Consider the following 13,906-nt stretch of genomic DNA (forward strand, 5'->3'; position numbering starts at 1 on the left):
CAGGCGTGTGAAAAACCCCCACACACCCCGACCCACGTAGCTATGCCGACATAACCCCCAGTGTAGATGCAGCTGTGCGGGTGGAAGAGGGCTTCTGCTGACACAGCTAACTTTGTTCGGGAGTTGGTTATTCCTACACCGACAGCAATCCCCCTTCGGTCTACACTATGGGGCTATGCTGGTATAGTCTCTGTAGTATAGGTGTACCCAGAGAAAGTGAGAGCCCGAATGAATGCTCAGAACAAGAGCAGAGCTGGGCTCAGAGCTTCAGGGAAGAGATTTCCCCTGAAGGAGGGAGCAGTAACAGTTCCCTAGTGAGCAGTGGCGCCAGATCAGGCTGATGAAAGAAGACAGTGAAGCAGTCAAGGGATTACCTACAATTTTTCCCAGGCCAGAAAGTCACCTCCAGAGAGGGCTGAAAAGGAAGATGCCTGCTGGCTCTCTGATCCAGACAGCTGAAGCCCGAGGGTCAGAGAGGACCGACGGCTGGGGAATAGATGAGACTGCTGTTGTCTCCAGCCAGGAACTAGAGGCAGGCCTGAGAATGAACCAGGGCAGAGAATACCCCAGCAAGAAGGGCTGGGACGAGGCATGGTGAGAGATGCTGGAGCCGTACCTGAGAGCCTGAGTGCAGTGAGAGGTGCCGGAGCTGTACCTGGTGTGTTGACAGACTGTTGGGATTTGATTCTGGATTATGGTTGTGTGACTTTTGTAATAAATTAACCCACAAAGGAATATTTATGTTTGGAAAGCTTGTGCAGAGTTACTGGGGACTCTGGAAGAGGGAAATAGAGGAAGGGGCTGCATGCAGGGCCACCCTGAGGGCATGAGCAGGCATCCTGGAAGCGGCCACTCTTTCATATTGTCTCACAGGGTCACATTCTTCTTTATAATTAAATACTGAAGAAAGACCTCAAATTGTGGATTTTGCTGAGCTGGAGGTAACTTTTGTGCTTGACACATAATGTGGAGGCTCTGACTGTTTACTGTAGGATCATAGAGGATCCCATAGCACTTTCTCTCTAATAGTGTTAGAACTTGATCCAACTTCCTTTAAAGTCAGGGGATCCCAAATTCATAATGTCCTAGTATAATTCCAAGCCCAATATTTATATGCTGGCCTACCTAAAAGAATTAGGTATGCTGGCCTACCTAAAAGAATTCCTTCTAGTTACATAAGAACTGTTATACCTAATCAGACCCATGACCTATCTAGTTCAGTATCCCATCTCTTGCAGGAGCCATCACAGAATTCTTCAGAGGAAGGTGCAAGAACCCGGCTGTAGGCAGATGCGGGATAATCTTCCCACCACATTATGTTTCATTGTAATCTCCAATAAAGAGAGGTTGCCTTAAGCCATGAAACACAAGGTTTAATATCTCTTCCAAAATCTTTGTGAGCGTTAGCTATTCTAAGTACCAGATATTCTTTTTATCTATATAAATGTGCAATCCCTTTTTGAAATTTGCTAAATTCTTGGCTCCAATGGCATCCTGTGGCAATGAGTTCCATGGTCTAATTCCACATTTTATGAAAAACTATTTCCTTTATCAGTTTTGAATTTGCCACCTTCCAATTTCATTGAATATCCCCTTTGTTCTTACCTTATAAGAACAGAAGTTCTCAAGCTACCTTCTCTATAGTATTTGTTATTCTATATATTTTTATCATGTCCCCTCTTAGTTGTCTCCTTTCTAAGGTAAACCACCCCAGTCCTTTCAATTTCTCTTCATGAGTTTTTCCATAACCATTCTTGCCTCCCTTCTCTGAACCCCCTGTAATTGTTCAATATCTTTTTTGAGATGTGATGACCAATATTGCACAGAGTATTCTCGAAGAGACTGCACCACTGATTTACATAAAGGCACTATAGTATTTTCCTCATTGTTCTCAACCCCCATCCTTATGCGTCCTATCATTTTGTTTGCTTTTCTAACCAGAGCTGCACATCGAACGGAGGTCCTCACTGAGCTGTCTGTGATTCCCAGTTCCCTTTTCTGAGTTGATATAGTTAATTTAGAACCTTGTAAGGTATATGAATTACTTACATTTTTTTCCTTCCAACGTTCATTACTCTGCATTCATGACATTGAATTTCATTTGTCATCATGTTGCCTATTCACCTAGCTTGGTTAGGTCCCTCTGAAGTTCTTCACTAACCAAAAAGTCCTTTGTGTTCTTCACTAACCGAAATAATTGTGTCATCTACAAATGTTGCTAACTCACTGCTCACCCTCCTTTCCAGATCATTAATAAATATATTAAACAGGGGACAGTGAGGATGCTTGAGCATCCCACTGTAAACCTTTTTCCATGATGCACATTGACCATTCTTTTTTTTTGTATGGAAATAGCAACATTAACAAGTTAATGGAAAGGTTTGAAATCCATGTGAGGACTTCAGGAGATGCAGAGTGCATGTGTGTAATACCTTCTGGAAATGAAAAAATGTTCCCAATGTATTTGATGGTTTGGAGGTCTCCACATTGACACTATTGCGAATCCTTGATTCCTCATGTGTATATCAGGTGCACGCATCTTCCACGTAATGTTCTAATATAGTTTATGGTTGTCCCACTGTCTTCAGCACAGCAAGAAACCAGACAGTTCGATGGTGGGATCATCTATGAGGTGGTTGTTGTTTACATCAGAGCCTGCCCATTTCATCTACCAGGTGTCTTATGGATTTGAAGTTGGCTTCTCCAACTACTCAGAATGGTCGGTGGGACTTAGAGCGAGTGCAAGGAGGGAGAACAAGGTTGTCATGGTGTAGGAGCTTTTGGTTACCAAGAGCTTTCTTGTACTCACACAATGTAGCCATCTCTCACCGGATGGTGGAGGAGGGATGTTAGCAAGGACTGGAACCAAAGCAGTGGAGTGGACTTCATGGAGCCAGTTACAAGTCTCATAGCCCCACTTAGCTGGGTATCCGTGAGTGCACAGTACTCGGCTGTGGAATAAACTAAACCAGTGTTGCCATTCGTAGCATTCAAGCATCACAACTCCAGCTAGATCCTGCTAGCTTTTTGGATGATATTGGTGCAACGCTTTGTTTTATGACTCACCTGCTTCAGATATTGTTGATAGGTAAGGCTGCAATTGAGGGTGACTCCTAGATAGCAGTGGTTCGCATCGTAAGTGATTGCCTAGCCACAGAAGTTTACATTCACCATCTTCTTCGCTTCGGAATTGCTAAGATGGAAACCTGATGATGCTGTTTTTAATGGGTTGGATTTGAGCAGCCAGTCCCTAAAGTAGTTTTCCATCCTCTTGACCATTTAATCCTATTCTTTGCTTTCTGTCTCCTACCTGGTTTTTGATCCATGACAGTACTTCCTTCTTACTCCATGACTAGTTAGCTTCATAGCCTCTTGTCAAAGACCTTTTGAAAGTCCTACTACAGGACAGGCCCAACAAAGAAAATAACAAAACGCCACTAGCCATCACCTTCAGCCCCCAACTAAAACCTCTCCAACGCATCATCAAGGATCTACAACCTATCCTGAAGGATGACCCATCACTCTCACAGATCTTGGGAGACAGACCAGTCCTTGCTTACAAACAGCCCCCCAACCTGAAGCAAATACTCGCCAGCAACCACACACCACACGACAGAACCACTAACCCAGGAACCTATCCTTGCAACAAAGTCCGTTGCCAACTGTGTCCACATATCTATTCAGGGAACACCATCATAGGGCCTAATCACATCAGCCACAATATCAGAGGCTCATTCTCCTGCACATCTACCAATGTGATATATGCCATCATGTGCCAGCAATGCCCCTCTGCCATGTACATTGGTCAGACTGGACAGTCTCTATGTTAAAAAAATAAGTGGACACAAATCAGACGTCAAGAATTGTAACATTCAAAAACCAGTTGGAGAACACTTCAGTTTCTCTGGTCACTCAATTACAGACCTAAAAGTGGCAATACTTCAACAAAAAAACTTCAAAAACAGACTCCAAGGAGAGACTGCTGAATTGGAATTAATTTGGAAACTGGATACAATTAACTTGGGCTTGAATAGAGACTGGGAGTGGATGGGTCATTACACAAAGTAAAACTATTTCTTCTCCCCCCTCCCCCCCCGCTTCCTCGGACATTCTTGTCAACTGCTGGAAATGGCCCACCTTGATTATCACTACAAAAGGTCCCCCCCCCGCACTCCCCCCGCTCTCCTGCTGGTAATAGCTCACCTTAAGTGATCACTCTGGTTACAGTGTGTATGGTAACACCCATTGTTTCATGTTCTTTTTGTATATAAATCTCCCCACTGTATTTTCCACTGAATGCATCCGATGAAGTGAGCTGTAGCTCACGAAAGCTTAGGCTCAAATACATTCGTTAGTCTCTAAGGTGCCACAAGTACTCCTTTTCTTTTTGCGAATACAGACTAACACGGCTGCTACTCTGAAATCTAAAAGAATTGTTACTGGTTCTCCTTTATCTACTCTTCTATTGACATGTTCAAAGAACTCTAATATATTAGAGAAACATGATTTTCCTCTGCAGAAACTGTGTTGGTTAGACCCTATCATCTCATGATGGTTTAGGCATTTATTATTTTATTTTTAATTATCATTTTAATCAACTGACCACATACAGATGTATGGCTTCCAGGACTGTAATCTCCCATATCATTTCTGTAGCTGTTTAAAAATACAGATACAGCAGCTACTACTCTCCAATCTTCTGGAACAATGGGTGTTTTACTGAGAGACTGCATATTTTTGTTAGCAGCTCAACCACTTCACACTTAAGCTCCTTCAGAACTGCTAGATTTATACCATCTTGTCCTGGTGACGTACTGCTTTTTAAATTACTGGTTTGTTCCAACACCACCTCTTCAGACGCTGCAGTTTGGTTCAACATCATAGGGGGAGGTAAAGTACCTGTAGGCTTCCTGCTTCCAATATACTTTTTTTTAAAAAGTCTGTTTGTTTTTATACTTCTAACAACTTGCTCTTCAAAATCCATTTGGTCCCTTCTAATTTCCCTCTTATATATTTGCCTGCTGTCATTTGTGCCCCCATTTACTGGCTTCACTAGGGTCAGATTTCCAAATTTTGAAGGATTTCTGTTTGGTTCACATAGCCTCTTGAACCTTGCCATTGGCTTGCTCTTTACCTTTCTAGTTTCCTCTTTGTCTGGTGGAATGCATGCCTTCTGAGTGTCTACTGCTGTTTTTAAGTAATATCCATGCCACCTGTAAGGATTTTATTTCCTTTATTTTTGATTTTAAGGGCTTTTTGACTAGCCATCTTATCTGATTGAATTTTCCCTTTCTAAAGTTTATTATCACTGTGTGTAACCTTTTGGTTCTTTACCTCCTCCTAGGATGATGATGAACCTAATTATATTGTGGTCACTATTACTTAGTAGCTCAGCAACTGTAGCTTCTTGAATTAACTCCTCTGTGTTACTTAAGACTAAGCTGATAATAGCCTTTCCTCTTGTGTGCTCTAGAACTAGCTGGTCCAAGAAGCACTCACTTAAGTTGTCAAGAAACTCTTTCTCTAAACTTTATGCTATTCTTTGCTTTCTGTTTTCTCTAATAATACCTCCTTACCTGGAAGAGGCATTGTGAAAATTAATTTAACAACATATGTGAGGAGTCCAGGTACTGTGGTGATGAGCACCATATAAAAACCTATAAATAATTTAAAATAAACAAATAATATAAACTGTTACATAGTGTTGCTATTGCCGGTAAGCATATGCCATGTTCCCCACCCCGTGCATTGGTGCATTTCACTGTTGGGTTTTCTGCACAGTGTAAAGCATATCGAGGCTAGATATGTTAGATAAAAGGTGCTGTACAAATGTACTGTATAATATTTAAACATAAAACTCATTTACTTATTAAAACCTGAATTAATAAGGAACAATATTTGTAACTGCTGAAAAATAGAGAATTATTGATCTACAATGTTATGGTACTATCCTTGGCTTTAATATTTCCTGTGACAGGTGCCATCACAAGAGGACGGCTGGGCCTTGTGGAAATCATCCACCAGTATGTTCGGTATGATGAGATATATGAGGCGATTAGTGTCCTGAGCAGCATGAACTGGGACACAATGGGTCATCAGTGTTTCATAAGCATGAGTGCCATTGTAAATCACCTTCTTAGACAAAAGCTGACACCAGAGAGAGAAGGTCAGAGTTTGGTTGTATTTCATAAATGTTTATACTTATATTTTAAAATCTATACTTGAATGATTTTGATAATACATATTGGCTTTGAAAAGAAGGATCAGTATTTACTAGGTCCTGACTAGTCAGAATTACGCTTTGCTATTCTACAATAAAATGTCATTATTATATAGTCATTAAATGTCATTATTATATAGATATTTTAATAAGATTATGCACACACGTATAAATTGCATTTTAATTCATATTAATAGTAAGGAAGGTGTAATAATACATATATTACATAATATATACACATGCATAAATATATATATTGTATGATCTATGTCATCTTCGTGATATGTATATGAAACTATATGATACAGTAATTTTATATATCAATCTATATATCTATATCTATCTATATAGCTATATCGTACATTGAAAATCAGTGACTAACGTTGGCCAATACAGAAGTCAAATATTTATTTTATATCAATATTTAGAACCGGCACCAAATTAAGGAAGGGCGTTGTCATGGGGGTGGGACAGAAGTATTTAGTTCAGTTTGGGGGTATTTGCAAAAAGAACCGTCTTTCAATGCAACATCCATTGTCTTTCCACATTCCCTGAATCTCCTGCAAACCATAGGACCACTACATCTCCACTCACTGTAATCTCCCTGTCCCCTGCAGTGGCTCCTGACATCCCCCACACGAAAGGTTGAATTCAAGGTTCAGCCTCATCTCTTCTGGACCCTGGTGTGATGGCTTTCCACTGAATTGTGCACTGGAATGCACTAGACTCCAAAATTTAGAGTGCAACAGTTGAGTGACAAGGTGTCATGCCATGGCCCAGCAAGAATACAGCTGCGTACCAGGTTTACCTTTTATGGGAAGAAAGGCTGGTGCTAGTGGATGTGGTGAGCTATAGATCTTATTAAAATTGTAAGCTGCCTAACTTGCTCTCAAACCATCAGTTGGCCATCCCTGTTTTACAGCATGAGATGTGAGTCAGATTACCATAACCTCCACTCTACAAATGTACAGCAGTAAAATCTTGTCTTAATAGAACACACTTCTAAAGTAACCAGTGAAAAAATAGGCTATCCTTGAAACTGTTATAAAAATATGCACATTCTAAATAGATATCTGTGTATTTTCTCCCCATGCAGCTGCCTAATGCTGTCTTACAACAGCCAGAATTTTATTCCAGCCCGGATTTGTTCTATATGAATCTAACAAATTTGACATGGTAATTTGTTCTCTTTTTATTAGTGGAACCCAGTGAGCCCTTTTATTTGTAGCAGTATGGCGGTTATCTTTGAGATCTTTATTTCTTTATTTATATCTTTATTTATTTTATTTCAACATCAAGCTGGGCTATCTAATGAATCTATAACCGTGCTAGTAGTTACCCATATTCCATGTAGGTTGGCATATTTCAGAAGTACAAAACATGCTGTCAAGAAAACAGCAATAGCAAGGGAGTATGGCTTGTTTTCACAATAGCATTGCTATATTCAATTTTAATCTAAATTCACTGCTGCTTTGAAAGAAAATACCTTTAAGGTTCATCTTATCTTACTGTTTAGATTTAAGATAATGCAAAACCTAATTTACTAACACTTTGCATATGTTTATAAGGCTGTATTATTAGAGCATTTAGTGCTGTCAAACCTAATAAAATAAAATGTATCTATGCTTAGAACTAAAGAACCATTATCACTAAATACAGAGATGGCTAGTTCAAACAAATGTTAATAGCAGTAAATCAGTGAGATTTCGTCTGCCTAATGACATAAGGGGTCAGATATACTGTTTTAATGCACACGCACAACTCCACCTAACAATAATGGGGTTTGCAAATCCACCTTGAGAGGAGAATCTGTCCCAGTGTATCAAATTCTTTTAGTGATTTGAGAAAGATGAAGACTTTCATCAATCAATTTGCCCTATACTTAGGAACATATACCTCGCACTGACTCCTAGACAACAATCACATCATATAACGACGTTAATGTTACTCATCATTAAAGTATCCCCACCAAGAAGTACCCCCACCAAGACACTTAGGACACAAACACTTTAAATAATTACAAATAATGGAAGAAAAATACATTTTATGTTAAAAAATATAAAAAGGCAAAGTGCCATTGTCAAGAAAGGGGGACTCACAAAAAATTCTTCTTCTGAAGAAGAAGGAGCTCATTTTCTTCTCCCTTACAAATCATTTTAAACCAGTGTAACTCCCTTGACTATGGTGACCACCTAGTGATCAAACGCACAGTGGTGAACCCTGAAAAGGTGAGCATTGTTATTCTTTCTTTAGTAGGAAAGAGAAAAGTTGAGTTAATTGGGAGTTGATTTTTACTGACGAACTTGTTCAAACTGTATTGTTCTTATGAGTCACTGTTTTAATTATGCATCTCTGGCAAAAGGTTGGTTCCTTGTAGATTACTTAACTTTTGACAGCTTTTTGTTGCTCAAAGTCTTTGTCAACACTACACCATGTGAAAGTTTATACACAGGTTTGCTTTTGTACCAGCTGTCATATTTTAATTTCGTCTTTCCTGTGACAAGTTCATATTTCATCTGTGTTTGAGAAACCTGACAGACTGCAAACATGAGCACCCCGTTGTAATTGAAGCCGTTTCACTTGTTTCATTGCTGCTGTGTTTGAACTCCACAGCACAGCTTGAAGCAAGCCTTGGAGCCTTTTATACTCCAACAAGACACCTGTTGGATACGACTGTGTTGGAATACAGAGACCCAATCAGCAGATATGCAAGAAGGTTCTTCCACCACCTGCTCAGGTGAATGACAGCTTCAACTTTTATTAACTTCAAATTAATTGCACATTTCAATAACCACCCACTTTAATGTGGTTAACATTTTCCAAAAGGACCACCCCTGAAAAAAATGCATTCATTCCCATTGTTTATTTAGCTTGCACTTCATTCCTTTCAAGTGTGATGTTGTAGATAAAGTGCTACTTAGAAGTCTTCTATCATCAGTACACTTTAAAATGAATCAACCTTTCCCTTTTAATTTGATAGAAAGAAGACAGTATGCTTTCAGAGCGATTTATGGGCAGGCTGCTTTTAGACTAACAATTGGAATAGCTTACAAACTAGGAAGAAACATTGAGTTTTAATTGATGCTAAAAAATGCAAATGAGCAGTGTGTGGTCCAAGATATTTTTGGCTCTGAGCCCTGGAAATCTGAGTCTTTTGTTCTTCCCACCTTCAGATTTCTCACTTAAGAAATAATATTCCAGGTCACAACCTTACTGTCCATGTTATTATTTGAATAATACAACCTTCAATACAGTTTAAGAAACTAAATTCAGTTTCAGCCACAAGACTAAAGGAGTAAAAAGAAATGTAGCTGTGACTTGTAATTCATACAGTGATTTCAAAATGTCACAAGACCAAATTTAGCTGCGGTTCTGTAACATTGATGTACTGCTAGAGTTTTGATCAATAATAAATTAATGGCCTAGGTTTTTTTGAATGGCTATATATGTTAGCATAGAAGTGCAACTGAAATTTTTACTCTGGTTTTTACTTAGAAGCTATTCAATTAATGCAAATAAGGTAGAAATTCTTTGCCTCAATGATAAATAAGAATGTTATACCATATTTTTATACAGGGAACTGCCTGAGAGAATAAAACTCACATACTTAAAAATGAAAGCACCCATTTTCCATGTCTCACTAGAATTATATGTCTCCCTGCATATGCAAAATTATGAACTGTCAACTATTTTGAAGGTAAAATTTAACCTCTATCAGAACGCAAAGAGATAATTGCCTTCTAAAACTGGAAAGCCTGAAAAGGGATAATCTTTATACTAAACTAGTCCACAAAAAGGCCAAGGGACTGTTTCTAAATTGATGAAATTTCATAATATTAGCATTATAATATGATGCTTTAAGGACAGAACCTTCAACCGAGTTCATTGCCAGATACAGTTATGGTGTTAGGTACAAATTGGGTCCTTGCTCGTCAGAGAGAAGCAGTGGGGAGGATGCAGTGCTATAATGGCCAAATGGAGGTGCTCTGGGCAATTTTGTCTGCACAGAGCAGATACAGAAAGAATGCCTCAGAGATTGCTGCGAAGTGAGCGTATAGTGCTCTTTGTAGCTGCTGGTGAAAGGTATATCCTCTCTGACTTGAGAGCTTGCTGCCAAATGCTATCAGGCATGCAGAGGCATGGGGCCCTGACTAAGCTTTCAACCCTTGAGGCTGTAGAGCATGGCTGGGTGCAGTGAGTCAATCTCTCCTCCTCCCACTGCCACCCCCACCCCCACCCCAGCAATCAGGGAGCCTCAGTGTCAGTATGTTGCCTGGAAACTGTGGCGTGGGAGCAGGGGTGGACAGGAGGGTCTCCCTGTGTGCTATACCTTCCCCACCGGACAAGACGGAATGTAGCCCTTAATCAATTCTGGAATGCCTATTCCTAATACTGTAGCGGTTTGTGGAACAAATGCATGCTATTTTGTTGTCTTCCTATTGTCAATAGGATTTGTATTCAGTGGAATCCAAGTGATATGATCATGTGATTGTGGGCAGAACATATGGTAATGCTTTATCTGAGAAAACATAATCTAAGTACAGAATGAAATGTTCAGAAATGGGAGCTTTATCTAATAGAAAGAAAAAAACCACTGTCCAAAGCTTCTTTATTTTATTAAAGTGGTTCTGTCTTAATTGGTGTTTATTTCCTGCTTCCTTTGAGATGTTTCATTAAGTGGCTAGAAATGATTTGATAGATTTAAAGTAACATTGGTAAACCAACTTGATCACTTAGATCATTTAGACATACAAAGGGTATGTCCACACAGGAAACTAAGCCTGGGGCCTGTGTGACCCATGCCTGCAGACTCGGAATTTCCAAGTCAGCACTTGAGCATCCACACTGCATTGGAAACCTGATTCCCACAAAGGTGCTGATGCATCCATACGGCGCTACCTGAGTCAGAATTTCAGCTTCTGTGAGTATGAACTATCGTATCCCAGAGTTCAAGTGCCCTTACCAGCTGAAGCCACTCTAGGGTTTGGTTCGTAGTGAGTCTTGGGAGAACTTGTCTGTCCTTCCCATGGGCGTTGACCAGAATTATTTTGGGTGGTTTTAGCCGACCAGCACATCCAGTCAAGCCATTTTGCATCCACATGCTCCCAGCAGCCAGAGCCATCAACATGGATTTTGAGCCAGTGGAAGAACTTCTCCATCTATGCTGTCAGTCCTATTTTAGGAATAAGGCAGAGTGTCTGCAAGACACTGGTGGACATTTTGGCGGCATTTAGGAAGGGGATACTGACATGCCAGCAGCTGATGCTGCTCATGCCTATTGCCTTAGCCACAGATACACCCGATGTAGACCGGTGCTTCTGGAGCAGGGCCACAAGCATAGACTGGTGGGATCACATCATCATGTGGACCTGCGATGACCAATAGTGGGTCCAGCACATTCACATGAAGTAGATGTTCCAGGAGGTTTGGGATCAGCTTGCCCCAGCAACAGGACATCCTCATGAGGGAGGCCACAAAAGTCCAGAAGCAGGTCGCTATAGCCTAATGGAAGCAGGCTACCCCACACTGCCACAGGTCTGTGGCTAACCAGTTTGGAGTTGGCAAATCAACCATGGGCATTGTTGTGGCAGAGGCTTGTGAGGCAGTCAGGACTGTGATGTACCCAAAGGTGGTAGGCATTACAGATGTTCCTGAAATAATTGCTGGCTTTGAGAGAATGGGCTTTCCAAACTGTGCTAGTGTCATTGATGGATCTCAGGTGCTTGTAGTTTGCCCTCTGCAAGGAGCACATGAGTACATAAACTGCAAAGGGTACACTGCATCGTTATGCAGGCCCTGACCACAGGACCTGCATGGACATGAGCGTGGGATGCACTAGCAGGGTGCATGATGCCAGGATATTCGAGAGATCAGGACTTTATCTTCCTGGACAAACTGGGCCATTATTTCCACCAAATGACATTGTTATGAATAGTCACCGTTCCCTCTGTTATTCTAGGGGACCCCACTTACCCCCCTGTTGCCATGGCTTAAAAAACCGTACCCTTATTTCAGAGGACCCACAAAAGGAAGTTCAACTATATGCTCAGTAACTGTAGGATCATGGTGGTGGAATGTGTATTTGGCAGATGGAAATCCCATTGTCACTGCCTTGAAAACTGTTTGGATACCAGTGTCATTAGTGCAGTCCACATTACTGTGATCGGCAGTGTTTTGCAAGAAAAAGGGGGAACGTTTTAGCCAGGAGTGATCTCAAGATACTGCCAGATTTCTGAATGGTACACGCAGCCAGACAGTGCACCTGTTGTGACTGGTGCTGGATCTACATGCACAGTGGAAATCAGGGATGTTTTGTGCACCCATGTAACGGGTTTATATGGTCCCATACATGAGGTGGAATTAAACAGTATTTGGGGTAGTGCTTTGTTATGGAGGTGGGGCAGCTGTAGGATGTTTTTAAAATGTGCTGATATTATGTATTGTGAATTTTGTGAGGCTGTAATGAAATGTATGGAGATGAGTTGTGTATTTTTGTCAATACTGGCCATGTACTGCCACTCACAGTTTATGGATTACTGTGATAATAGTTCGTAAATTTTTATTCTGAAGTTTATTGAGAATGGGCAAGTGATGACATTCATTACAGTCTGTGCCACTTTTAACCTTTGAATCAATGAAACTTTCTCTTGTTGCCTTCTGTGCAAATTCAACTCTTTATTTTACACAGGTGTTTACATTCCAATGTAAGAACCAGAAAGGCAGACCTACAGCCATCACAACGTACAACACAATAAATCAACTCAGTGCCAAAACAGTGAAAGATGTATGTTCCCAAATGACATGGCCAACTATTCCTGGGTGTCCCTGTCCCTCTGATTTACTTGGCCTCATAATGGCCAGGTTTTTGGGGGACTCACTTTACAGGCTGTCCAGTACAGTGCGGGCGTGGTTGATTTATAAGGTTGCTGTGTTAGACAGGAGGGGTATGTGAGGCTATTAAGTGCAGCCTCAACCCGTACTTCTAAACGTCAGCGAGTTACTAATAAAATTTTCATGATTCCTGCTTGTTTAACTTTTCCCCTCCTTTTTGTGGTGTCTATTTTTAATCCCACATGCTGTCGGGGGAAGGAAAAAGCGCTAGAGGAATGCTGAGGGTCCCATCCTGAATGGAAGCATACCAAAACCCTGGCTTGTATTAATAACTTTGTAGGGCCACAACCCAGAAATTCCCCCCATCCATATATTTATAAAACAAACATAGTGGTGGAGATTTACAAGGCTCCACTCCAGCGCTTGTCCTGCTGCCAGTTCTATAGCCAGCTGCTCCTCAGAGGCATCCCCAAACAGCTCTTCTGAGTACAGTCCCAGGATGTGCTATGGCTGCTCCAACGGCACAGCCTCCTTGGTTAGAGGCATCAGCACCAGGGTCACTTCTTGGCCTTCCTCCAGTGGCTGGCTCTTCTCCAGCGGTGTCTGTGATTGGGGGGTTAGAAGGGTGCCATCCCCTCTCAGCACATTGTCATGAACCACAGAGGGGTCAGTGCTCACTACCGTTTCCAGTACCTGGTTGAATTCCTTGTAAAAGAGGCAGGAAAATGGGGAGCTCCCAGAGGTTATACTTGACTTGGCAACAGTCTGTCTTCAGTTGCTTGATTTGCATCATTCTTCTGCCTGGTCAGTCCCCAGTGCTGCCAGCCACTCATGTATAGCTTTGTAGACATGATC

General features: G+C 41.1%; 1 protein-coding gene across 5 annotated transcripts in view; it reads left to right on the top strand.

Annotated features, from left to right (window-relative positions):
* Positions 1 to 13,906, top strand: part of WDPCP (WD repeat containing planar cell polarity effector) — a 278,133-nt gene that overhangs the window by 152,458 nt on the left and 111,769 nt on the right. For all 5 annotated transcript variants that reach the window (XM_073339531.1, XM_073339528.1, XM_073339532.1 and 2 more), the window contains 2 exons: positions 5,978 to 6,166; positions 8,834 to 8,957. In XM_073339531.1, the coding sequence (XP_073195632.1) occupies positions 5,978 to 6,166; positions 8,834 to 8,957 (313 nt within the window). The remainder of the gene's footprint in view (positions 1 to 5,977; positions 6,167 to 8,833; positions 8,958 to 13,906) is intronic.

The sequence above is a fragment of the Lepidochelys kempii genome, chromosome 3, assembly GCF_965140265.1.
Source record: "Lepidochelys kempii isolate rLepKem1 chromosome 3, rLepKem1.hap2, whole genome shotgun sequence".
In the NCBI taxonomy this organism is placed as follows: Eukaryota; Metazoa; Chordata; order Testudines; family Cheloniidae; genus Lepidochelys; species Lepidochelys kempii.